This window comes from Symphalangus syndactylus, chromosome 14, assembly GCF_028878055.3.
Source record: "Symphalangus syndactylus isolate Jambi chromosome 14, NHGRI_mSymSyn1-v2.1_pri, whole genome shotgun sequence".
NCBI classification, from domain to species: Eukaryota; Metazoa; Chordata; class Mammalia; order Primates; family Hylobatidae; genus Symphalangus; species Symphalangus syndactylus.
The window spans coordinates 15,218,558-15,242,437 of NC_072436.2; the positions used below are offsets into that span (position 1 = coordinate 15,218,558).

Genomic DNA, 23,880 nt, shown 5'->3' on the forward strand with positions numbered 1-23,880 from the left:
AGGAAGGAGGATTGCCCAAGCCCAGGAGTTTGAGACCAGCCTGGGCATCACAGCGAGACTTCATCTCTACAACAAATTTAAAAATTAGCCAGGAGTGGTGGTGTGCACCTGTGGTCCCAGCTGCTCCGAAGGCTGAGCGGGGAGGATCTCTTGAGCCCAGGAGGTAGAGGCTGCAGTGAGCTATGATCGTGGACTCCAGTCAGGGTGACAGATGAGAACCTGTCTCTAACTTAAAAATAAATTAAAAAGCAAGAATTGAGCTGGGTGCGGTGGCTCACACCTGCAATCCCAGCACTTTGGGAGGCCAAGGCGGATGGATCATGAGGTCAGGAGATCGAGACCATCCTGGCCAACATGGTGAAACCCTGTCTCTACTAAAAAAAAAAAAAATTAGTTGGGCGTGGTGGTGTGGTGGCACGTGCCTATCATCTCAGCTACTCGGGAGGCTGAGGCCGGAGAATTGCTTGAACCAGGGAGTCAGAGGTTGCAGTGAGCCGAGATCACGCCACTGCACTCCAGCCTGGTGACAGAGCAAGACTCCGTCTCAAAAAAAAAAAGGGCAAGAATTCTTCCTGTGCCAACCCTGGAGAATATCCACACGGTCTCTCCCCTGAGACTATTCCCTTGGTGAAGGCTCTAAATGCCGGAGGAAAAATGTGTCCCCAATCCCTTCCACTCATGGGTCCCCTGAGGCCTAGCCCAAGGAGCCCACACTCTCCTTGAAGGCTCAGAGGCAGCTGCCTGGAGTCTGTTTCTTTTGGAGCTTCCCCAGGCCCCCCTACAAGCCTCCTCAGCCAAGGCCCCTCCCCAGGCCCCACCCTCTCAGCCCCATGTGAGCCTCCCCAAGGCCTGAAACTCTTTAAGAGCAAAGCCTGGGCCAAGAGCCCCTTATATGCAAGACACCACCTGGCAGCCTCCTGCCTGTGCCCTTGGGAATGAAAGCCATTCTTTCACTCATTCATCCATTCATTCATTCCAAACCACCCTGAACGAGCCATAAACAAGACAAAGACACACACAGTCTCCACTCCAGGAGCTTCCCACTGGTGCCCGTCGTGGGCACCTGCACAGGTCGTACCTGTTGTTAGCAGTGAAGTTGGGGGCCAGGGCCACGGTGCATTCTTTCCTTCGCGGGCCCACTGGTGAGTCAAGGGCACTGGAACTCCGGGCATTGGATGGCAAGGTGAAGCCCCGGGGCTGGTCATCCTGTCAGACAGCTCAGCCCGTGACACTGCCCGCACATACCCAGACACTCCATCCCTTCCCTGCCTCTCCCACAAAGGGGAGGAGCCCCCGACTTCCCATACAGGCAGGTGGATGTCCTGGGGTCTGCCATGTCAAATCTAAGCTTGACACCCTCCCTGTGGTGCCCTTTTGCAAAGGCAGTGAGAACAAATTAGGAACCAGGCCACAATCCCTTCGCAGAGAACAGGACGTGGGGCCGCACGCACCACCTTACCAGGACGTTCCAGGTGGCTCCCTTCTCGCTGGGGGCTGTGCTCAGGCTGGCCGGCCTCTTTTTCCCACTGGGGCTGCCCTCGAAGAGCATCAGGAAGTCCGTGGGCTCCGTTGGCCTGCGTCCGAGAGAAGGCGGCACACAAGGAAAGAGTCACCAGCCGGGAAGCCGACACTAGGCACACAGACCGGGCAGGTCCCGCGAGGACAGAGGGGCCGAGGCACTAGCAGCAACTCTGTTTCCAGGCCCAAAGCCCCAATCTGACCACTGTGCCTGGCCAGGGTTCCCTAGTGGAGCTGGGCGTTCAGGGTGAGCTTCCGTCAGAAGCCCCTAGGAGCTTCATCAGTCACACTGATCACTGTTTCTGGGGACAAGGGCCTTGTTTGTTTTTTCTTTTTTTTTTTTTTTTTCTTAAATGTTAGTAGAGACAGGGTTTTGGCTATGTGGCCCAGGCTGGTCTTGAACTCCTGGGCTCAAGAGATCCTCTCACCTTGGCCTCCCAGAGTGCTGGGATTGCAGGTGTGAGCCTGCACACCCGGTTGCCCACTGAGGGCCTTAAATACCGTGGCTTTCTCTGCTGCTACCCTCTTCCCTGTGAAGCAAGAGCCACACACGCTGCTGCTCAGAACAGAAGGGGAAGCACAGCTGGAAGGCATGGGCTGGTGGCCAATCCCCACTGCCACCCTGCCCCATGGGAGGCCATGGCTGCACCAAACACAACTGATCAGTTGGGATCAAAACCATGGCCTGGCTGAGGGTGGTGACACACCACACACCACACACACACATACACCACACACACCGCATAACACACACCATACACACCACACACACCACACACATCACATAACACACACACCACACACACACGCCATACACACCATACACACCACATAACACACACACCATACACACACCATACACACCACATACACCACATAACACACACACCACAAACCACACACACCACACACACCATACACACCACACATACCACATAACACACACACACCACACACATACACACACACCACACACACACCATACACACCACACATACCACATAACACACACACCACAAACCACACACACCACACACACACCATACACACCACACATACCACATAACACACACACCACAAACCACACACACCACACACACACCATACACACCATACATACCACATAACACACACACCACACCACACACATAACACACACACACCACACACACACCATACACACCACACATACCACATAACACACACACCACACCACACACATAACACACACACACCACACACACACCATACACACCACACATACCACATAACACACACCACACACATAACACACACACGCCATACACACCACACACACCACATAACACACACACCACATAACACACACACCACAAACCACACACACCACACACCACTCACACCACACACCCACACACCACACACACACACCAGCTGGCCTTGGCAGTCCCTTGCTTGGTGGGACTCCATGAAGCCAGTTTCTGAGCTGAGTGCGGCTCCTGGAGGCTGCACTGGACGGGGCATGGTGGCCGCTGCTCTTGGTCTTCCCAGGAAGGGTCCACTCGGGGCTCTTGGTGGCCCAGAACTCAGCCTTCATTAGGTCCACGGCCCCACGGGAGCACCCTCTCGCTTGGGGACAATGCCTGGTGGGAGGTGGTGTCAGGGCCTCGCCCACCACTCTAGGCTAGAGGATGTACCCCCTGGAGGCTGCTGGCCACCACCGGCTCCACTCCCCACAACACCCCCACTGGGGCCATCGAGGCAGCTCCTCCCCAGCCTGCTGGTTTGGAGGCCGCGAGGGACAATGGCAGGGTTTAAGAGGGCAAAGGTGGGAACAGGGACTCATGGCATGGGGGCTCAGAAGGGTCACAGTGCTGCCCCCTCTTATAAATGACAGCTTTTGACATTCAGAGGGCAGGTGGAAAGGGCTTCAGCGGAGCCCTCAGGCAGGGTCCCAGCAGCCGCCGGGGCAGCCAGCAGGAAGGGAGGGATGCGGTGCAGGAGAGTGTCTGCCTCAGGCCTCCCGCCCCAATGCGAGTGGAGGCCTGGGACACAAAGCTGGCCCATGAGGTCACTCCAAGCCTCACAAGCTAGCAAGGGCCTGGGACCCAGGAGGCTGGAGGAAGGGCAGAGCAGAGGCAGGGAGGAGCAGCCAGGGGGGGCACCTGAGGTTCCCGGAAGGGGCCAGGGTTATCCGAGGGCTTTAGGGGTTACCTGGGGGAGCCACTCCGAGGCTGGCTGACCTGCGTGGTGCTGTTGGATCTTCTAAGGTTGTTGATGGCCCGGGAGCCCCCAGGCCCTGTGGCCTCCTGCAAAAAGAGAGAAAACAGCTAATTAAGCAGCAAAGGCTCACTCACCAGTTTGCTCAGCCTCCGCCAGCTTTGGAGAAACGCAGTCAGAGAACAGAGGGGTGGCCCTAGGGCTACAGGTGGCCCAGGTGGCCTCAAAGGCAGTGGGTGGTCAGAGGGGCAGGAGCACTGGACAGCAGGGCAGCGCAAGGGGGGCTCAGGCCTGACCTCTAAGAGCCTCCCCCTCCCCGCATCAAGCAGGAGCCCTTCACCCCGGGCAGAGGGAGGGCGGGAAGGGAGCTGCTCACTGTCACCACTGTCACCCACCAGCTCCCAGGAACCGCGAGCTCCCACCTTCCGTGGATGAGAACCCCTGGGGACCCTTCAGCCTGCGGTCTCCTCCATCAGCAGGGAGGGCACCCAGAGCGACTCTGTGGGGTCACGATGAGGACTAAGGAGACGCAACCACGACCAGGTGCTGCAGGACCCGGGAGTGAGTGCAGCCAACCGCTCAGCGGTTCCAGGTCCGTGGAAAGGGGCGGAAGGGCACAAAGGATGGAGGGGAGGCTGCGCAGCAGACGTTAAGCGAGGACTAGAGCGCTCGGAGAAGCAGCGATTGGGGAAGTGGTGCTCAGGGAAGTGGCACTCGGGGGTAGCTTACGCTATGCTCCCTGACTTTCCTGTAGGCTTAAAAACCCTCCAAATCGGCCAGATGTGGTGGCTCACACCTGTAATCCCAGCACTTTGGGAGGCCAGGGTGGGCGGATTACGAGGTTAAGAGATGGAGACCACCAGGCGCATAGTTCACGCCTGTGATCCCAGCACTTTGGGAGGCCGAGGCGGGTGGATCACGAGGTCAGGAGATCAAGACCATCCTGGCCAACATGGTGAAACCCCGTCTCTAGCTAAAAAAAAACAAAAATTAGCTGGGCAGACTGGTGGGTGCCTGTAGTCCCAGCTACTCAGCAGGCTGAGGCAGGGGAATTGCTTAAACCTGAGAGGCAGAGTTGCAGTGAGCCGAGATTACGCCACAGCACTCCAGCCTGGAGACAGAGCGAGACTCTGTCAAAAAACAAAAAACAAAACAAAACAAAACAAAACAAAAAAGCCCTTCAAATCAAACATTTTGCGAGAAAGGGCTCACGGTCCAGTGGGAAACGGTCTGGGGAACATCACCGGATGCCACTGGATGCCACGGCCACCAGTGATATCGATCCTGGCCAGGTGCCCACGTCACCACAGGATGCGACCCCGGGTCTCCAGTTTCCCAGGAAAAGAGACCTATGAACTTTCAGATGTATTTTTAAGTCTGAATCCTTAAGCTGAAAACAACCCAACCAAAAAAAGACCAAAAAAAAAAAAAAGCTCCAGGAAAGCAGCCACACACATGGACCCCACCAGGACACCCCAATCATTTGTTACCGGCATTTCCCGGTCAGGAAACCGTGGTCTAAAATAGCTGAACAGAAAGCGCAGGCAGGTAGCCCAGCTTGGCGGCGGCAGAGCCGGTTAAAGGCGGCCAGGCAGAGGCTGCTGGGAGGTCTGGGGGTGGAAATCCCACGAGCGCGTGGGCGCCACCGTTCTTCCAGGGAAAGGACTCACGGGCTTGGTCACACCTTCCAGACCAGGCTGCAGACAGTGACTATCAGACAGCAAGCTAACACCCAATACAAGACGCAGCCACCGCCCCGTTCTCCACGCTGGGGCCGCAGTGGCCCTGTGCAATTCCTCATTCAATCCCTGCTGGGCTGTGCAATTCCTCATTCAATCCCTGGTAGGCTGTGCAATTCCTCATGCAATCCCTGCTGGGCTGTGCTCCCAGGGCCCCAAACTGGGCACTGGAAAGGTGTTCGGGAGGTCAGAAGGCAGGGTGCGGGGAGCACAATAGCAGGAGACAAAGGGCCCCATGGAGGTCTCCATCCTTCTAGGAAAACCGAGATGCCTTCTGGGAAGGCTGGGCAGTGCCCATCGGACAGCAAGTGCCCAAAAGAGGGACCCTGAAAAGGGGTCAGTGAGGAGAGGATGACCAGGGGCTGAGCACAGGCTTGGTGACCTAGAGGCTGCTGGAAGGGCTGAGAGAGGCAGAGGGGCAGCAGGCAGAAGCCAGCCATGCGGCAGGGACTGCAAGCCCTCCACCCCTGGGAGGCGGACGCGAAGCCGCTGAGGAAAGTGTCTTTGTTTATCAGATGCCTTGGGCAAGCCTGAGGGTCTGAATATGCGATTTGTGGCCAGGCATGGTGGCTCACACCTATAATCCCAACACTTTAGGAGGCCAAGGCGGGTGGATCACTTGATCCCAGTAGTTCAAGCCCAGCCTGGGCAATATGGTGAAACCCCATCTCTACAAAAAATAAGAAAATTAGCCAGGCGTGGTGGCATGCACCTACAGTCCCAGCTACTCAGGAGGCTGAGGTGGGAGGATCACTTGAGCCCAGGAGTTCAAGGCTGTAGTGAGCTATGATGGTGTCACTGCACTCCAACCTGGGCAACACAGTGAGACCTTGTCTCTGGAAAAAAAAAAAAAAAAAAGAAAAAATAGAAAAATCAGCAAAGAACACGGATAATTCATAGAAAAGAAAATATACACGGCTCTTAAAAATATGAAAAGATGAGGCCGGGTGCGGTGGCTCATGCCTGTAATCCCAGCACTTTGAGAGGCTGAGGTGGGCGGATAATCTGAGGTGGGGAGTTAGAGACCAGCCTGGCCACCATGGTGAAACCTCGTCTCTACTAAAAAATAAGTATATAAAAATTAGCCAGGCATGGTGGCACGCACCTGTAATCCCAGCTACTCAGGAGGTTGAGGCAGGAGAATCGCCTGAACTGGGAGGCGGAGGTCGCAGTGAGCCAAGATTGCGCTACTGCACTCCAGCCTGGGCGACAGAGCAAGACTCCATCTCAAAAAAAAAAAAAAAAAGAAAGAAAGAAAAAGAAAAGATGTTCAGCCTCACTTACAGAAGATGGTAAGTTAGAAATACAATCAGAGGTGAAGGGCGAGGTGCTGTCCGAGTATCCCTGGGCAGGAGTGGGGCCCATCAGCCTAGAGGCAGAGGAGCTGTCCCTAGTAGCCTTGGGCAGGAGTGGGGCTGGTGCAGAGGGGCTGTCCCTAGTAGCCCTGGGCAGGAGTGGGGCTGGTGCAGAGGGGCTGTCCCTAGTAGCCCTGGGCAGGAGTGGGGCTGGTGCAGAGGGGCTGTCCCTAGTAGCCCTGGGCAGGAGTGGGGCTGGTGCAGAGGGGCTGTCCCAAGGAGCCCTGGGCAGGAGTGGGGCCCGTCAGCCTAGAGGCACAGGGGCTGTCCCTAGTAGCCCTGGGCAGGAGTGGGGCCCATCAGCCTAGAGGTAGAGGGGCTGTCCCAAGGAGCCCTGGGCAGGAGTGGGGCCGGTGCAGAGGGGCTGTCCCGAGGAGCCGTGGGCAGGAGTGGGGCCCGTGCAGAGGGACTGTCCCAGAGCATGGCACAGCATTGGTGGTGTTCTTCCCATGGGGTTTGGGTTATCCACTGTGACACCACCTTACACACCTTACACACACAGGAGCTAAACCAGGGACAGCAGATGATGGGGCCGCATCCTCACTGCAGGAGGAGAGGTTACAATCAGCAAGCATGGGGGAGCGAGAGGCACCGCTAGAGGCAGAGACATCAGTAGGACCCACAACACCGATGGTTACTATGTAGGTTACTATGTATAGACAGTGTGTATATTACACACCAGCCAGCGTACACTACATACTTCCTTGCTCTGTTGGCTGAGAAGACCAGAAACAGCCCAGTAGGGACAAGCACACCCAGCTCCCAGACCTTGGCCTCTAAGACCACTCTCCAAGAAAAAGAACCAGGGCTTCTTGCAGAAATGGCTGATTCTAGGACTGGAGGAGGAAACAGACAAGATGAGGCTGGAGCAGTTTATAGGGCCAGAAATAAGGACGTGCTCACAAGACAAAGTGATGGGCAATAACACAGGGACGCAGGAGCCACCTGAAAGTTCCCAGTGGCCAAAGCTGCGACAATGAGAGCAACAAAATAAGCAAACTAGTATTGAATTATAACTCGAAGGGTGAAATCAATATCCACGAGTCCATTATAATAAATGATTGAAAAAATTAATCAGTGGGGGGCCGGGCACGGTGGCTCACGCCTGTAATCCCAGCACTTTGGGAGGCCAAGGCAGGCGGATCATGAGGTCAGGAGATCAAGACCATCCTGCTTAATACAGTGAAACTCCGTCTCTACTAAAAATACAAAACAAACTAGCCGGGCGTAGTGGTGGGCGCCTATAGTCCCAGCTACTCAGGAGGCTGAGGCAGGAGAATGGCGTGAACGTGGGAGGCGGAGCTTGCAGTGAGCCGAGATCGTGCCACTGCACTCTAGCCTGGGCGACGGAGCGAGACTCTGTCTCAAAACAAACAAACAAACAACAACAACAAAAAATTAATCAGTGGGGCCAGGTGTGGTGGCTCATGCCTGTAATCCCAGCACTTTGGGAGGCCAAGGCAGGCGGATCACTTGAGGTCAGGAGTTCGAGACCAGCTGGCCAACATGGTGAAACCCCATCTCTACTAAAAATACAAAAATTAGCCAGGTGTGGTGGCGGGCGCCTGTAGTCCCAGCTACTCAGGAGGCAGAGACAAGAAAATCGCTTGAACCCAGGAGGCGGAGGTTGCAGTGAGCCGAGATTATGCAACTGCATTGCAGCCTGGGCGACAGAGTGAGATGCTGTCTCAAAAAAAAAAAAAATTATAAATGAGGGTGAACAGACAAATCTCCTGTGTAGAATTCCAAATAACTTCTATAGATGCTCTTCTCTAAAGGAGGGCGAGCAAAACTCCCCACCCCTTCCGTGTGAGCTGAACAAAGCGACTTCCTTCCAGAGAGCACAGGGGATGGGCGACCTCACAGTGGAGAAGCCTGACCCTCCACCTTGGCCAGGGAACCAAGGCCAGCAGCATCACCAGTGAGAGGTCACATGGACAGCGTGGACCCCAGACAGGTTGGGGTGAGAAGAGTATTTTACATCTGTGGCCTTCCTCCTAAAACCCATCCACCACCCAGTCTGATCACGAGAAAAATATCAGGCAAGTGCCAACAGGGGGCCACTCTGTAAAATCCCTGACCAGCTCTCCCCAAAACTCGAAGGTCATCAAAAACAAGGAGAGTCTGAGAAACTCACAGCCCAAATGAGCCTGAGACCCACAGCCAAAAAATCATGTGGGATCCTGGGACAGAAAAGGAAAACGGGTAAAAAGTGCAAAAATACAAATCAAGTGTGGACTTTAGTCAGTGATTTATCAATAGTGACTTGTTAATTGTACACCTGTCCCATAATAATGTAAGATATTCAAATAGCAGAGACTGGGTGGGGTACAGGGGAACACCCTGCCCTTTCTTTCCAATTTTTCTATAAATTTAAAGCTATACTAACATAAAAGGTTTATTTTTAAAAATCGCAGTCACGCCGGAGGCTCAGGCCTATAATCCCAGCACTTTGGAAGGCCGAGGCAGGCGGATCACTTCAGGTCAGGAGTTTGAGACCAGCCTGGCCAACATGGTGAAATCCTGTCTCCACTAAAAATACAAAAATTAGCCGGGCATGGTGGCAAGCGCTGTAATCCCAGCTAGGGAGGCTGAGGCAGGAGAATTGCTTGAACCCGGGAGACGGAGATTACAGTGAGCTGAAATCACACCATTGCACTCCAGCCTGGGTGACAAGAGTGAAACTTCATCTCAAAAAAGAAAAAAATAAAAAGTAAAAAGTAAACTAAAAGGTAGTACAGTCAGATACCTTTTGTTACATATGGAACCTGTAAAGACCAAAAAGTGTGCTGCACGTGTGCCAGCCAGAGCACGAGGGAGCAGGCCCCGTGGCACCCTGTGATGCGAGCGTGACTTGGGGCAACGATCTTTGTGGACAGCAACTTGGCAATGCCTATCAAAAAAAATTTTTTTTTTGAGACAGAATCTCACTCTGTCACCCAGGCTGGAGTACAGTGGCGCAATCTCAGCTCACTGCAAGTTCCACCTCCTGGGTTCATGCCATTCTCCTACCTCAGCCTCCCGAGTAGCTGGGACTACAGGCGCCCGCCACCACGCCCGGCTAATTTTTTTTTTTTTTTTTGTATTTTTAGTAGAGATGGGTTTCACCGTGTTAGCCAGGACAGTCTCGATCTCCTGGCCTCGTGATCTGCCTGCCTTGACCTCTCCAAGTGCTGGGATTACAGGCATGAGCCACCGCGCCCGGCCAAAAATTTAAAATTTAGTTTTAATTTTAATTTTAAAAGATAGAGTCTCACTCTGTTGCCCAGGCTGGAGAGCAGTGGCACGATCATAGCTCACTGCAGCCTCCAACTTTCTGGGCTCAAGCCATCCTCCTGCCCCAGCCTCCCATGTAGCTGGGACTACAGGCATGCACCACCACTTAGCTAATTTTTAAATTTTTTTGTAGAGACAGGGGTCTCACTATGTTGCCCAGGCTGGTCTCAAACTCCTGGCCTCAAGTGATCCTCCCACCTCAGCCACGCAAAGTGCTGGGGTTACAGATATTGGCCACCACTCCCAGCCCCCTTTCAAATTTTTTTAACTTATTTTATCTATTTTTTTTGAAATGGAGTCTCACTGTCACCCAGGCTAGAGTGCGGTGGTGCGATCTTGGCTCACTGCAACCTCCAGCTTCCGGGTTCAATCAGTTCTCCTGCCTCAGCCTCCTGTGTAGCTGGGATTGCAGGTGCCTGCCACCATGTCTGGCTAATTTTTGTATTTTTAGTAGAGATGAGGTTTCACCATGTTAGCCAGGCTGGTCTCAAACTCCTGACCTCAAGCGATCTGCCTGCCTCGGCCTCCCAAAGTGCTGGGATTACAGGCATGGGCCACCGCACCTGGCCCCCCTTTCAAAATTTTAAACAGACTTATGCTCTGACCCAGTAATTATCCTTTAGGATTTATTCTACAGGCATATTTACATGTATGCAAAATGGCACAGACACAAGGGTATTTGCTGCGCCACTCCTGGTACCATGATAAGGAAAATCAGAAGACCACTGGGTGAAGTTCTGGTGCATCATCTGATGAACTATTGTCAGCTGCTACAAAACCATGTAAAGAAAGCAGAAGCAGGATCAGGTGTGGCAGCCCACGCCTGTAATCCCAGCACTTCGGGAGTCCGCTTGGGAGGATCACTTCAGCCTAGGAGTTGAGGACCAGCAACCTAGTGAGACCCCCGTCCCTACGAAAAAATTAAAAATTAGTAGGCCAGGTGTGGTGGCTCACACCTATAATCCCAGCACTTTGGGAGGCTGAGGCAGGAGGAACACCTGAGGTCAGGAGTTCAAGACCAGCCTGACCAACATGGCGAAACCCCGTCTCTACTAAAAATACAAAATTAGCCGGGCATGGTGGTGCATGCCTGTAATCCCAGCTACTTGGGAGGCTGAGGCAGGAGAATCCCTTGAACCTGGGAGGTGGAGGCTGCAGTGAGCTGAGATCTCACCAATGCCTGGGCAAAAAGAGCGAAAGTCTGTCTCAAAAAAATAAAAATAAAAATAAAATCTAGCTGGGAGGGGTGGTGAGCACCTGTAATCCATGCTACTCAGGACGCTGAGATAAGAGGATCACTTGTGTCCAGGAGGTGGAGGCTGCAGTAAGCTGTGGTTGCTCCACTGCACTCCAGCCTGGGCGACAGAGCAAGACCCTGTCTTAAAAAGAAAAAAAAAAGAGAATGCAGGAGCCCCACGCAGCTGACGGATATGGCACTTGTTCCAACACATCTCCAGCATCACTGATGTCTGTGTGCCCAGAGCAAGTGTGGGTGCAGGAGAAACGGAACAGCGGCCGCCTAGGAGAGGCCCGCGAGGTCGGGCAGGACAGGCTCACTGCTCAATGGGCCCCATTTTCCCAAACGGTGGGTGTGAATGGCCTATTCAAAAAACACAGTAGGAATTTTGAAATCATCCCCAGAAATGGCACCAGTCATTGCATCAGGGCCGTGGGATTCTGGGTGCCCTTCATCTTGTCTCGATTTTCCTGGAGTCAGTTTCACAGCCTCCAAGAGGAAGATAAGGGATGTCAGGGGAGGGGTGAAGGGGCTTCCACTCACTGACGGACACCACAATGGAAAGGCACCACTCATGCTCAGATGGTAAATCAAATCATGGACTAAAAACCCTAAACTCCACCTGCAAGAAGGAAGGGGCAACATCGCCCAGGGAGGGGCAGGCGGCCCCCGTGGCCGTGACACATGCGCAGTGATGTCTGTTCCCCAATGAGCTTGTGCTCTCAGGATTTAAAGACCTCTTTTCTTTATGGGGAAGGGAACCAGAGTGAATAATGATCTAGGGGGCTAGAGGATCAGGTGGGCACACAGCTCGGGCAAGGAAGAGGGACCCTCTACAGTCTGGCACTGACATCTCTTGAGCCAGAAGACCAGCAGGAACTGCAGTTACATCCTGGATGGGGAATCCCAGGACAGCAGGACGTGGACCCAGGAAGATCTTTAGAGACAAGGGGTAGAGTGGAAACCCCAGGCCACTGAGAAGGTCTCCGAGCCAGGGGACAGCACCCCACCCCACCCACAAACACCAGGAGGAAGAGAATCGCGTGCCACCTTGTACAGGTGTGTAGCCATGCCTGGCCAAAACAAATGCTCTCCAGGAATCCCGATGAGACTGAGTGGTAGCAGGGCAGGTGGCCAAGAGGATGGGGACCGGGCACAACAGAAACCCCTGAGGCCACGTCACACACTGGCGGGGGTTCTTCTTCCACCAGCAGTTCCTGAGCTTCCACCATGTGCCCGACAGAAGGCACACAGGCATGCAGGGGTGGGGCCGTCTCGGATCAAGCGAGGGGCTCAAAGAATTGAAGTGAACAGCTGGAACATTCCATGAACGAGGGGATCGTTAACAGTCGCCACTCAACACTGCAGGAGTGGGCAATGGTGCCGGCCGAGGAAAGGAGGGATCAATATGATTAGCGCTCGCTGTGGCTTTGAACCTCTATTCAGCAACAGAACATTTCCCAGCAGAAAGGCTGGCAGTGTGGTTAGGTGCCCAGGTCGGCCGCGGATAGAGCCTGTCCATGCCGCCGAAAGACCATCTACTAGAAAGCCCGGAAACTTTTACAAGTCTCCACACAACAGAGCTGCGATTTCTTTCCTTCTTTCTTTCTTTTCTTTCTTTCCTTCCTTCCTTTCTTTCTTTTCTTCTTTATTTCTTTCTCTCCTCTCTCTCAACAGAGCTGCGATTTCTTTCTTTTCTCTCTTTCTTTCTTTCTCCTCTTCTCCCTCTCCCTTTCTCTCCCTCTCTCTCTCTCTTTCTTTCTTTTTTTGAGACAGAGTCTTGCTCTTTCACCCAGGCTAGAGTGCAGTGGCATGATCTCAGCTCACTGCAGCCTCCTCCTCCCGGGTTCAAGCAACTCTCCTGTCTCAGCCTACCGAGTAGCTGAGATTAAGGGTGCGTGCCATCACGCCCGGCTAATTTTTGTATTTTCAGTAGAGACAGGGTTTCACTATGTTGGCCAGGCTGGTATTGAACTCCTGACCTCAGCCTCCCAAAGTGCTGGGATCACGGGCGTGAGCCACCTCGCCCAGCCCAGATCTGCGATTTCAAGTGCGTCTTCCCTGCCCCATGTGCCATGAACCTAGGGCTTTAGAAACAGTGGGAGGGGCCAAGGCAGGTGGGTGAGGGGGTCAGTGACGCAGAAGCAGGGCTGCGGACAGGAGAGGCAGAAGGCTCAGAGACGGCTCTAGCCCAAGTTGGTTACCCCTCTGCTAAAACACTGCAGCATACTTTAATTTTTACAGCTTATGTCTGTAAATGCCTAGAGACACACCAAATCTTTAGACAACCTGCCGGCCACAATGACACATCAGGACATCCTGGGTCCCCGCCCTGCCGGCCCCAGGCTTTGGGAACCTGCTCGGTCCAAGGGTCTGCTACTGGCCCAGCTGCCCTTACCCTGGAACTCGGCTAGGCGTCTGGCGGGCCACACCCTGCCCACCTAGAGGTGCTTCTAGGGCAGACACAGGAACAACCTTTTCAAGGAGAAGGGGGCGGTCCAAGCCTTTTATTCACAGTGGAACCCTGGCCTGGACCTGCCAGGGGTTCCTGTGAGAAGCCTTGACTGCCCTCCAGACCCCACGAGTCTTCTCTCTGCCCTGCTGTGTTGCCCGGCATGGACCTCAGGCAGGGAGCCCCAGACCTGCTGCCGCATCGAAGCCAAGGCCCCCAGGCCCTTGCTGTTCTGGAAGCTCAGGCGAGACTCTGGTCAGGCTCTGCCCCAACCCCCACAGAGCGGCTTGATTCCTCCCTTGCCCCAAAGACTGTGCCTGGCAGACACCAACCCAGGGTGCAGCAGGCCCGGCCTGCCTCTCACAGCCCCCATCTGGGAACCGCTCACCCTCCTCCCTCCCCACTCCCAGAGCTGGGCAGGAAAGGCAGCTCTCACCCCGAAGCACCCATGGCTGTCTTGCTGCCCACACACCTACACACCCATCTAGGTTTCTCCAAGGCCACCAGGAGCTCATCACCCTCCCCACAGGTCAACCCCATTTCTTTTTCTGTTTTTTTGAGATGGCATCTCACTCTGTTGCCAGGCTGGAGTGCAATGGCAGGATCTCAGCTCACCGCAACCTCTGCCTCCGGGGGTTCCAGCAAATCTCCTGCCTCAGCCTCCTGAGTAGCTAGGATTACAGGCATGCACCACCATGCCCAGCTAATTTTTTTTTTTTTTTTTTGTATCTTTAGTAGAGACGGAGTTTCACCATGTTGGTCAGGCTGGTCTTGAACTGCTGACCTCAGATGATCCGCTCACCTCGGCCTCCCAAAGTGCTGGGATTGCAGGCATGAGCCACCGAGCCCAGCCAACCCCATTTCTTGAAGATTCAAACAAATCCAAAGGGCGGTGGCACAGGAGGCCTGGGGCTGTTGCTGAAAGAATCCAGGTTCTGGCTTGACCTTCTAGTGATTCAGTGCCCACGCCTGTAAGACTCAAGTCCTACCTGCCCCCTGGAACAGCCACAAGGATCCAACATGTCCAGATGTGAGGCACTTGTTCACATGTGGAGCTGGACCCAGGGGTCAGATGCCAACTGAACAACAGCCCTTCAGGAGGCAGGGGCCCGGACTCTAGGCCACAGCACTCACCAGCGCCTTCCTCTTCTGCTCGCTGCCTGTGACCACGGAGACAGAGCGGACGATGGGCTTGGTGGTGGCGGCGCTGCCAGGGCGCCGGGACACAGGCGGAGGGAGACCTGTCAGACTCAGGTCCACACCTGCTGGGCTGCGCTCCAGGACGCTGCTGATGGCCCGGGTGCCTTTCATGGTGGACGAGGCAGGCCCTGAGCGGGGAAGCAAGAGCTGCAATGAGATGCCATGGGGGAACTACAGTCCCCTGCACCCACCACCTCCAGCCCAGCCTCAGCTGGCCCAGGACACCTGGATCCACTGGCCACCAAACTTCCTGGGAAGGCCTGTCACAACCTATGCACCCCTCTGACTGGTGGCAGGCTCCTCGACAGGAACACGAGGGAGCTGTTCTGAGCCCAATGTCAGTGTATGGCAGGGCAGGAGGGCCCTGGATGATGGACAGGTGGGCAGCGAGGGCAAGGCCCGTGGGTGGGAATAAGCCAGCAGCACCCCAGGGGGAGCCTGGGCCACAGGCCATTGTCGATGTGAGCCAGGTTCTGCCATCTACCCCACACTGTGATTCTAAGAAAGCCACTGCCTGAGCCCCACTCTCTTCTTCTGTAAAAGGGACATTTGATTTATTTTTTATTTTATTATTTTTTTGAAACGGAGTCTCGTTCTTGTCACCCAGGCTGGAGTGCAGTGGCGCGATCTCGGCTCATTGCCACTTCTGCCTCCCAGGTTCAAGCGATTCTCCTGCTTCAGCCTCCTGAGTAGCTGGGATTACAGGTGCCCGCCACCATGCCTGGCTAATTTTTGTATTTTTAGTAGAAGTAGAAACGGGGTTTTGCCATGTTGGCCAGGCTGGTCTCGAACTCCTGACCTCAAGTGATTCGCCTGCCTCGGCCTCCCAAAGTGCTGGGATTACAGGCATGAGCCACCATGCCCGGCCCTTAAGTAAAAATACACATTTTAAAAAGGGGTTGCATGTTGACCGGGCATAGTGGCTCACTCCTATAATTCCAGCACTTTGGGAGGCCAAGGCAGGCGGATTGCCTGAGCTCAGGAGTTCAAGGCCAGCCTAAGCAACACGGTGAAACCCCACCTCTACTAAAAAATTTAAAAATCAGCCGGGCGTGGTGGCGGACGCCTGTAATCCCAACTACTCAGGAGGCTGAAGCAGGGGAATTACTTGAACCCAGTAGGCGGAGTTTGCAGTGAGCCAAGATCGTGCCACTGCACTCCAGCCTGGGCAACACAGCGAGACTCCATCTCAAAAAAAAAAAAACGTGGGAGTGGTTTTGTGAGGTCCAGACAAGATGCTGGTCTCAAGGCCTCAAGGCTGCACTGGGCGAGCACTCACTGGGTAATGTTATTCCAGCAGGGGACGGGGGTTCTGACGATCCAGGGGATAAGCTTGGGGATGCTGGCTTCCTTACTTTGGAACTTCTCAAAGCAAACCCTGCCGGCTCCCAGCCCGTCCCCATATGGTGCCTCAGCTGATCTTCCTGAATGGGTCTCAGCTCGTGCACACGCCCCTGCCAAAAACCATGCAACAGCTTCCTAGGCACAGAGAATAAAGTTCACACATCCGACTCCTGCAAGATCTGGCCCTGTACTCTCTGTGACCTCGCCAGCTCCCCTGCTGTGCCCCTTTGTTGTGGCTTTAGCCAACACAGCCTCCCTGATGCTCCTCAAACTCAGCCAGCTTGGCCCCGGCCAGTCCCCTGCCTCTAGGTCTCAGGACACTCCCTCCCTGCACTCAGAGGCCTTCCCTGAGCACCCATCACTCTTCACTCCCCATCCGGCTCTGACTCCCTTCCTGTGACTGTACACAGTTGGTTTATGAATTGTGTGGCTCCTCTGCAACCCCAGCACCTGCAGGGAAAGGCACTCAGCTGAACCAGTAGATGAATGGGAGAAGCTGGCGCCAGGGACCAACGTTGAGAATTACCTCCCTGCCACGGTGGCCTCCAGTGGGCCAGCAGGCACCCAACCTATCGCCCAAGGTCACCCTGGGCTTCCTTCAGCCCAGCACCCCACAGCAGGTCCCCCAAGGTCCCTTCCACGGAGAGATGGATACCCCTACTCCCTAGAGGCTGACCCTGCCACTGACCAGGTCCGAGTCCTCAGTTACGCACTTCCGGTTGTGCGGATGAAACTTAACACCCTCCTCCTGCAGGGCACTGTCCACCCCTGGCCAGACCTATGCAAGCCGTTGGAGCCCAGGACTCTGCTCTCCCAGCCACACATGCAAGCGGCCCTGGGATGGCGAACGCGGCCTCTCCATGGAAACCTCCAGGCCAGAAGGGAGGCCTGGGAGGCCACTACATCTTGGATAAAACTGTGTCCCTCCCAGGACCTGAAGGGGCGGGGACTGATGACCAGCGCCAGGACCTGGTTCCCAGGGTGGGCTGACCTTGACCCTGACCCTGACCCTGACCCTGACCCTGGACAGAGAGGCCAGAGTCCACGCGCAGAGCAGAGCCCTCCACTTGTCTTTGGGGCAGCTCCCATCTTCCCATTTTCCCTAGGGCTTAAGGTAGCCGGGCCAGAGATGCCGGGACTGGACTCCATGTTGTCCTGGGGACCTGAGAGGAGTGGAGGGAGGTGGAGGGGGTGGAGGGGATGGAGGTGGGGACCCACACCCTCAGGCACGAGCCTGTCCTCACCTGCGCGGGCCCCGGACCTCCCTCACCTGTGCGCACCCTAGTTCCCCCTCACTTCCCCCGGACCCCTCCTTCAATTGCGCAGGCACCGGATCCCCCCCTCACCTGTGCGTGCCCCGGATCCCCATCACTTCATCACTGGACCAGGATCTCCCACCTGCGCGGGCTCCGGACCCCTCCAACCTCCGCGCGCCCTGCAACCCCCTCCCTTGCCCGGGCCCCCCTCACCTGCGCGGGCCGGGGGCGCAGCCGCGAAGCCTGCCTGGCGCGCGGGGGCCTGCAGATTCGGCCGGCGGGGAGGGGATGCGGAACCAGTCGCGCCCAAACCTCGGGTCGGCGACCTGGCGCCCCGCCACCCCCAACACTACCCCGAGGCCCGGTGACAATGAAGCGGCCGGACGGCCGGGGTGAGCGGCGACGGCAGCTAACAACCAGCCTGGCACCACCTCCCCAGCCCGTCACGCCGGCCCGCCTTTCCTGCGCGCGCCGACTCCGGATTGGCCCTTCACGCTCCCGCTAAGGCCGTCCCGGGAGTTCATTGGGCCGCTCGGCTGTCCTTCGGGAAGTTCAAGCGTGGGAGGAGCGGCGGATGGCTGAGGGACGCGACTGCAGAGAGCGGCCGATTGGACGCGGCTGGAAAGGGGCGAGTCATATAGTGGGCGGGGAGCCGAGGGCGGTGGGAGGAGCTGGCCGGGCGGGGGCGGGGCCCCAACGGTTGTGGGGGGGCGCGAGGTGGGGGTGTGATGGGCGAGTGGGGCGAGGCAGATGTGGGCGGGGCGAGGCAAATGTAGGCGGGGCAAGGCAGGTGTGGGCGGGGCACTCAGGGCCTTGGGAGGAGACACTAGGGAGGGCGAGAGGAGCACCGGGCCTCGTCTAGGCTCCCCGACAACCCCAGGCCGCCGCACTCCGGCGGCCCCGGGCTCCCCCGCTGTCCTAGGCCGCTCTGTGCCTACCCGCGTGCGCGCCTCCCCTCGTTACTCAGTACGACTGCGAGGGCGTGTGGGCGCCTTGCTAACCTCCCTGACCTTCCCTTCGCTCTGCTTTATTGTTATTTTTTTCCCTTCTCCAAAGTTTTAATGCTGCGCCCGTGCGTAGCCGCTCTGTGACTCCCCCTCTCTCCGGGAGCCCTGGGGATCCCGCCCAGGTCCTCTCCAGGGAAGCCATCCTTCCCCTAAAAGTCACAGCACACTGGTCTCCCCTGCCCCCGCTTTTTAAAAAGTCCAGTGCTCTGTGAAATAAAAAGTTTGGTTTATATACAGTAAAATCCACATTTTTTGGTGTGCAGTGGAGTTGTGTAACTTAGTTACAGAACATTCTCCCTCCGGATCCCGCACCTGCTGACTGCTGGTGGCAGCTGCTCAGTGCTCTCTGTTCTCCATCCCTAGAGGTGGCCTTGTCCAGAATGTCATACAAAAGGGATGTGGCGCAGCGCGTAGCCTGTGGGTCTGGCTTCTACCACTTCGCATTTTGAGATTCATGCTGGTTACTGTTTATTGCTGAGTGGTATCCTGTAACCGGTGTGAACCACATTTGCTTATTTTATTCATCAAATGAAGGACGCAGAGATTGTTCCTGGTGCTTGGCAATTATGAATGACGCTGCCATAAACATTCACTCACCGGCTTCTGTGTGGACACAACTTTTCATTTCTCTTGTGTAAACACCCAGGAGTGGGGTTGCTGGATCATAGGATTGTTTATAAGAAACTGCCGGCCGGGCGCGGTGGGTCACGCCTGTAATTTTAGAACTTTGGGACGCCAAGGTGGGCGGATCACCTGAGGTCAGCATTTCGAGACCAGCCTGGCCAACATGGCAAAACTCCGTCTCTAGTAAAAATACAAAAAAATTACCCGTGCCTGGTGGCGTCCGCCTGTAATCCCAGCTACTCAAGAGGCTGAGTCAGGAGAATCGCTTGAACCCGGGAGGTGGAGAGTGCAGTGAGCAGAGATCACCACTGCACTCCAGCCTGAGCGACAGAGCAAGACTCCTATCAAAAAAAAAAAAAAAAAGGAAAAAAAAAAGGAAACTGCCAAGCTATTTTCTTTTTCTTTTTTTCTTTTTTTTTTTTTTTCAAGATGGAGTCTCGCTCTGTTGCCCAGGCTGGAGTGCAATGGCATGATCTTGGCTCACTGCAACCTCCACTTCCTGGGCTCAAGCGATTCTCCTGCCTCAGCCTCCCGAGTAGCTGGGATTACAGGCACACGCCACCATGCCAGGCTCATTTTTGTATTTTTAGTAGAGACAGGGTTTCGTCATATTGGCCAGGCTGGTCTTGAACTGCTGACTTCAGGTGATCCACCCACCTTGGCCTCCCAAAGTGCTGGGATTACAGGCATGGGCCACCACACCGGCCTACTAAGCTATTTTCCAAAGAAGTTGTACAGCTCTACACTCCCACCAGCACCACAGGTGTTGCAGTTGCTCCCCATCCTCCTCAGCTCTTGGTACTGTCAAGGTTTAGTTTTGTTTACTTATTTAGTTATTTTTTATCTTATTATTATTATTTTTTGAGACAGAGTCTCGCATTTTCGCCCAGGCTGGAGCACAGTGGCGCGATCTTGGCTCACTGCAAGCTCCGCCTCCCAGGTTCATGCCATTCTCCTGCCTCAGCCTCCTGAGTAGCTGGGATTACAGGCGCCCACCACCACACCCAGCTATTTTTAGTAGAGACGGGGTTTCACTATGTGAGCCAGGATGGTCTCAATCTCCTGACCTCATGATCCACCCGCCTCGGCCTCCCAGAGTGCTGGGATTACAGACATAAGCCACTGCGCCTGGCCTGGTTTTATTTTTTTAAGTCATATTAATAGGTGTGTAATGGGATCCCATATATTATAAATTGCATTTCCCTGAAGACTGACGATGTTGAGAATCTATCTGTTCATGTGCTTCTGTGTCGGGTATTCATAGATCTTCTTTAGTGAAGTATCTGTTCAAATCATTTGCCGTCTTTGAAATTTGGGGTGGTTTATTTTTAGTTTTCAGTGTTCTTTAAATGGTCTTTATATGTCTTTCATGAGATGTGTGATTTGCAAATATATTCCTCCAGTCTGTGGCTTCTCTTTCCATTTTCTTAACTGTGTCATTCAAAGAGAAGTTTGTTTTATTTTGTTTTGTTTTTGAGATGGAGTCACCCTCTGTTGTCCAGGCTGGAGTGCAGTGGCACGATCTTGGCTCACTGCAACCTCTGCCTCCTGGGTTCAATCAACTCTCCTGCCTCAGCCTCTGAAGTAGCAGGGACTACAGGCTTGCACCACCACACTCGACTAATTTTTGTATTTTTAGTAGAGACAGGGTTTTGCCATGTTGGCCAGGCTGGTCTTGAACTCTTTTTTTTTTTTTTTTTTTTTTTTTTTGAGACAGAGTCTCGCTCTGTCCCCCAGGCTGGAGTGTAATGGCGCGATCACGGCTCACTGCAAGCTCCGCCTCCCGGGTTCACTCCATTCTCCTGCCTCAGCCTCCCGAGTAGCTGGAACTACCGGCGCCCGCTACCATGCCCGGCTAATTTTTTGTATTTTTAGTAGAGACGGGGTTTCACCGGGTTAGCCAAGATGGTCTCGATCTCCTGACCTCGTGATCCACCCACCTCAGCCTCCCAAAGTGCTGGGCTTACAGGCGTGAGCCACCGCACTCAGCCCAAAGAGAAGTATTTAACTTTAATAAAGTCCAATTTTTTCTTTTATTATTTGTGCTTTTTTATATCTTATATATGATGACATTGCCGAATCCAGAGACAAAACATTTTCTCCTCTGCTTTCCTCTAGAAGTTTAATAGTTTTAGCTTTCATATTTAGTTCTATGATTCAGTTTAAATTTTCAGTGTAAGGTGTGAGGTATGGGCCAAGGTTCTTTTTTTTTTTTTTTTTTTTGCATATGGAGGCCCAGTTGTTCCAGTACCATCTGTTGAAAGGCTGCCCTTTCTTCATTGAGCCTCTATATGCAAAAAATTTTTAAAAATAACCTTTACATGTTTGTAACAGGGCAATTGCCCATATGGTCTATTCTGAACTCTATACTAGTCCATTGATCTATGTTTCTACCTTTTCACCAATACCACACTTTTTTTTTTTTTTTTTTTTTTTTTTGAGATGGAGTCTCGCTCTTTCGCCCAGGTTGGAGTGCAGTGGCGCGATCTCGGCTCACTGCGAGCTCCGCCTCCCGGGTTCACGCCATTCTTCTGCCTCAGCCTCCCGAGTAGCTGGGATTACAGGCGCCTGTCACCATGCCTGGCTAATTTTTTGTATTTTCAATAGAGACGGGGTTTCACCACATTAGCCAGGATGGTCTCGATCTCCTCACCTCATGATCTGCCCGCCTCGGCCTCCCAAAGTGCTGGGATTACAGGCGTGAGCCACCGCACCCGGCCTTCCACACTTTCTTGATTAGTGCTTTTTTGTTGTTGTTGTTGTTGTTGTTGTTGTTGTTGTTGTTGCAGAGATGGGGGTCTCACATGTTGCCCAGGCTAGTCTCAAATTCCTAGGCTCAAGCAATTCTCCCACCTTCACCTCCCAAAGTGCTGGGATTACAGGCATGAGCCACTGCAGCTGGCCTAGAGTCAATCCTGAAATCAGGTTTTGAGTCCTTTGTTCTTCTTTTTCCAAATTACCTTGGCTATTCAAATTCTTTTGACTTTTCCTATAAATTTTAGTTTCAGCTTGTCACTATCTTAAAAAAAATCCAGCTGTGATTTTGATGGGGATTACATTAAATCTGTAGACCTGTAATCTGGGAAGAATTGACACCATAATTTATCAACATGGTATATCTCTCCACTTATTTAGATCTTCATTGATTTCTTTCATCAGTATTTTGAAGTTTTCAGCATACACATCCTACATATATCTTTCTAATTTATACCTAATCATTTCATTTTTGGAGTGCCATTACAGATGGTAGTTTTTTATGCTTTAATTTCCAATTGTTTATTGCTATTACGAAAGTGTAACTGATGTTAGTATATTTATCCTGGAGCCTGTGTCTTTGCTAAACTCACTTCTTAGTCTTAGGAAGTTTTTGGAACATTTCACGGGATTTTCTACAATCCTGTTTTCTGTGAATAGTATGTTTTATTTCTTCCTTTCTAATGTGTCTGGCTTTCTAGTTTTTTCTTGCTTTATCAGACTGCCCAGGGCTTCAGTATAATGCTGAACAGAAATGGTTAGCGTGCACACCATGGCCTTCTTTCCAATCGTAGGGGAAAAGCATTCAGTCCTTCAGCATTAAGTATGATGTCAGCTGAGGGGGTTTTTGCAGAAACCCCTTGCCACCCAAAAGATCTCTTACATTTCTAGTTTGTCAAATTTGGGAGGGTTTTTGGGTCATGAGTGAATGTTGAATTTATTTTGTTTCTTGTTTTTTCTGCATAAAATGATCGTGTGATTTTTCTTTACTGTTAATATGACGGATTGAATTACACTTATTTTCATAGGTTGAAACAGCCTTGCATTCCTGGGATATATTCCACTTATAGTGATGTATTACACTTTTTGTATATTATTGGATTCATTTTGTTGTTTTCTTGGGAATTTTGCATCAATATTCCGGAAGGAGATTGATCTCTAGTTTTCTAGATCAAGTGTACACGGAACATCCACCAAGATAAACTATATTCTTGGCCATAAAAGAAACTTTAACGAAAGTTTGAAATCCTTAACAAACGTGTGAGGCCAGGCACAGCAGCTCATGCCTGTCATCCTAATACTCCGGGAGACTGAGGTGGGAGAATTGCATGAGGCCAGGAGTTGGAGACCAGCGTGGGCAACATAGCAAGAGCCCCGTCTCTACCAAAAAATAAAAAATAAAAAGGCCATGTGTGGTGACTGAGGCGTGAGGATTGCTTAGGACTGCTTGAACTCAGGAGGTTGAGACTGTAGTGAGCTGTGATTGCACCACTGCACTAGGTGACAGAGTTAGAGTGCAGTGGCACAATCATGGCTCACTGCAGCCTTGACCTCTGCAGTTCAAGCAATCCTCCCGCCTCAGCCACCTGGGTAGCTGGGACCATGCCTGGCTAATTTAAATTTTTTTTTTTTTTTTTGTAGAAACGGAGTCTTGCTGTGTTGCCTAGGCTTGAAATCTTTAAACAATATAACAGAAATCATACAAAATATGTTCTCTGACTACGTCAGAATTAAATCATAACATAATATGCTTTAAAATAACCCATTAGACAAAAAGGAAGTCTCAAGATAAATTTGAAAATATTTTGAGCTGAATAAAAATTTAAACGTACCAAAATTCATAGGATGCAGCCAAAGCAGTGTTCACAGGAATGGTTATAGCATTACAAGGCTCACATTAGAAAATAAAGGTCATGATG

The 23,880-nt window shown here is 53.1% G+C and overlaps 1 protein-coding gene across 48 annotated transcripts in view; it reads right to left on the reverse strand.

Annotated features, from left to right (window-relative positions):
• The window catches only part of CEP131 (centrosomal protein 131), a 34,258-nt gene extending 16,253 nt beyond the window's left edge, over nt 1-18,005 (reverse strand). For 27 of the 48 annotated variants that reach the window (XM_063617287.1, XM_063617289.1, XM_063617288.1 and 24 more), the window contains exons 1-5: nt 17,790-17,935; nt 14,911-15,104; nt 3,712-3,806; nt 1,460-1,574; nt 1,079-1,206 (exon numbers count right to left, since the gene is read on the reverse strand). In XM_063617287.1, coding sequence (XP_063473357.1) covers nt 1,079-1,206; nt 1,460-1,574; nt 3,712-3,806; nt 14,911-15,087 — 515 coding nt within the window. In that variant the 5' untranslated portion in view covers nt 15,088-15,104; nt 17,790-17,935. Of the gene's footprint in view, nt 1-108; nt 230-1,078; nt 1,207-1,459; nt 1,575-3,711; nt 3,807-12,374; nt 13,066-14,349; nt 14,863-14,910; nt 15,105-17,789 lie in introns of those variants that run through there. The other 21 variants (XM_063617278.1, XM_063617275.1, XM_063617279.1 and 18 more) reach the window with 4 other exon arrangements.
• Nucleotides 18,006-23,880: the final 5,875 nt, after the last annotated feature.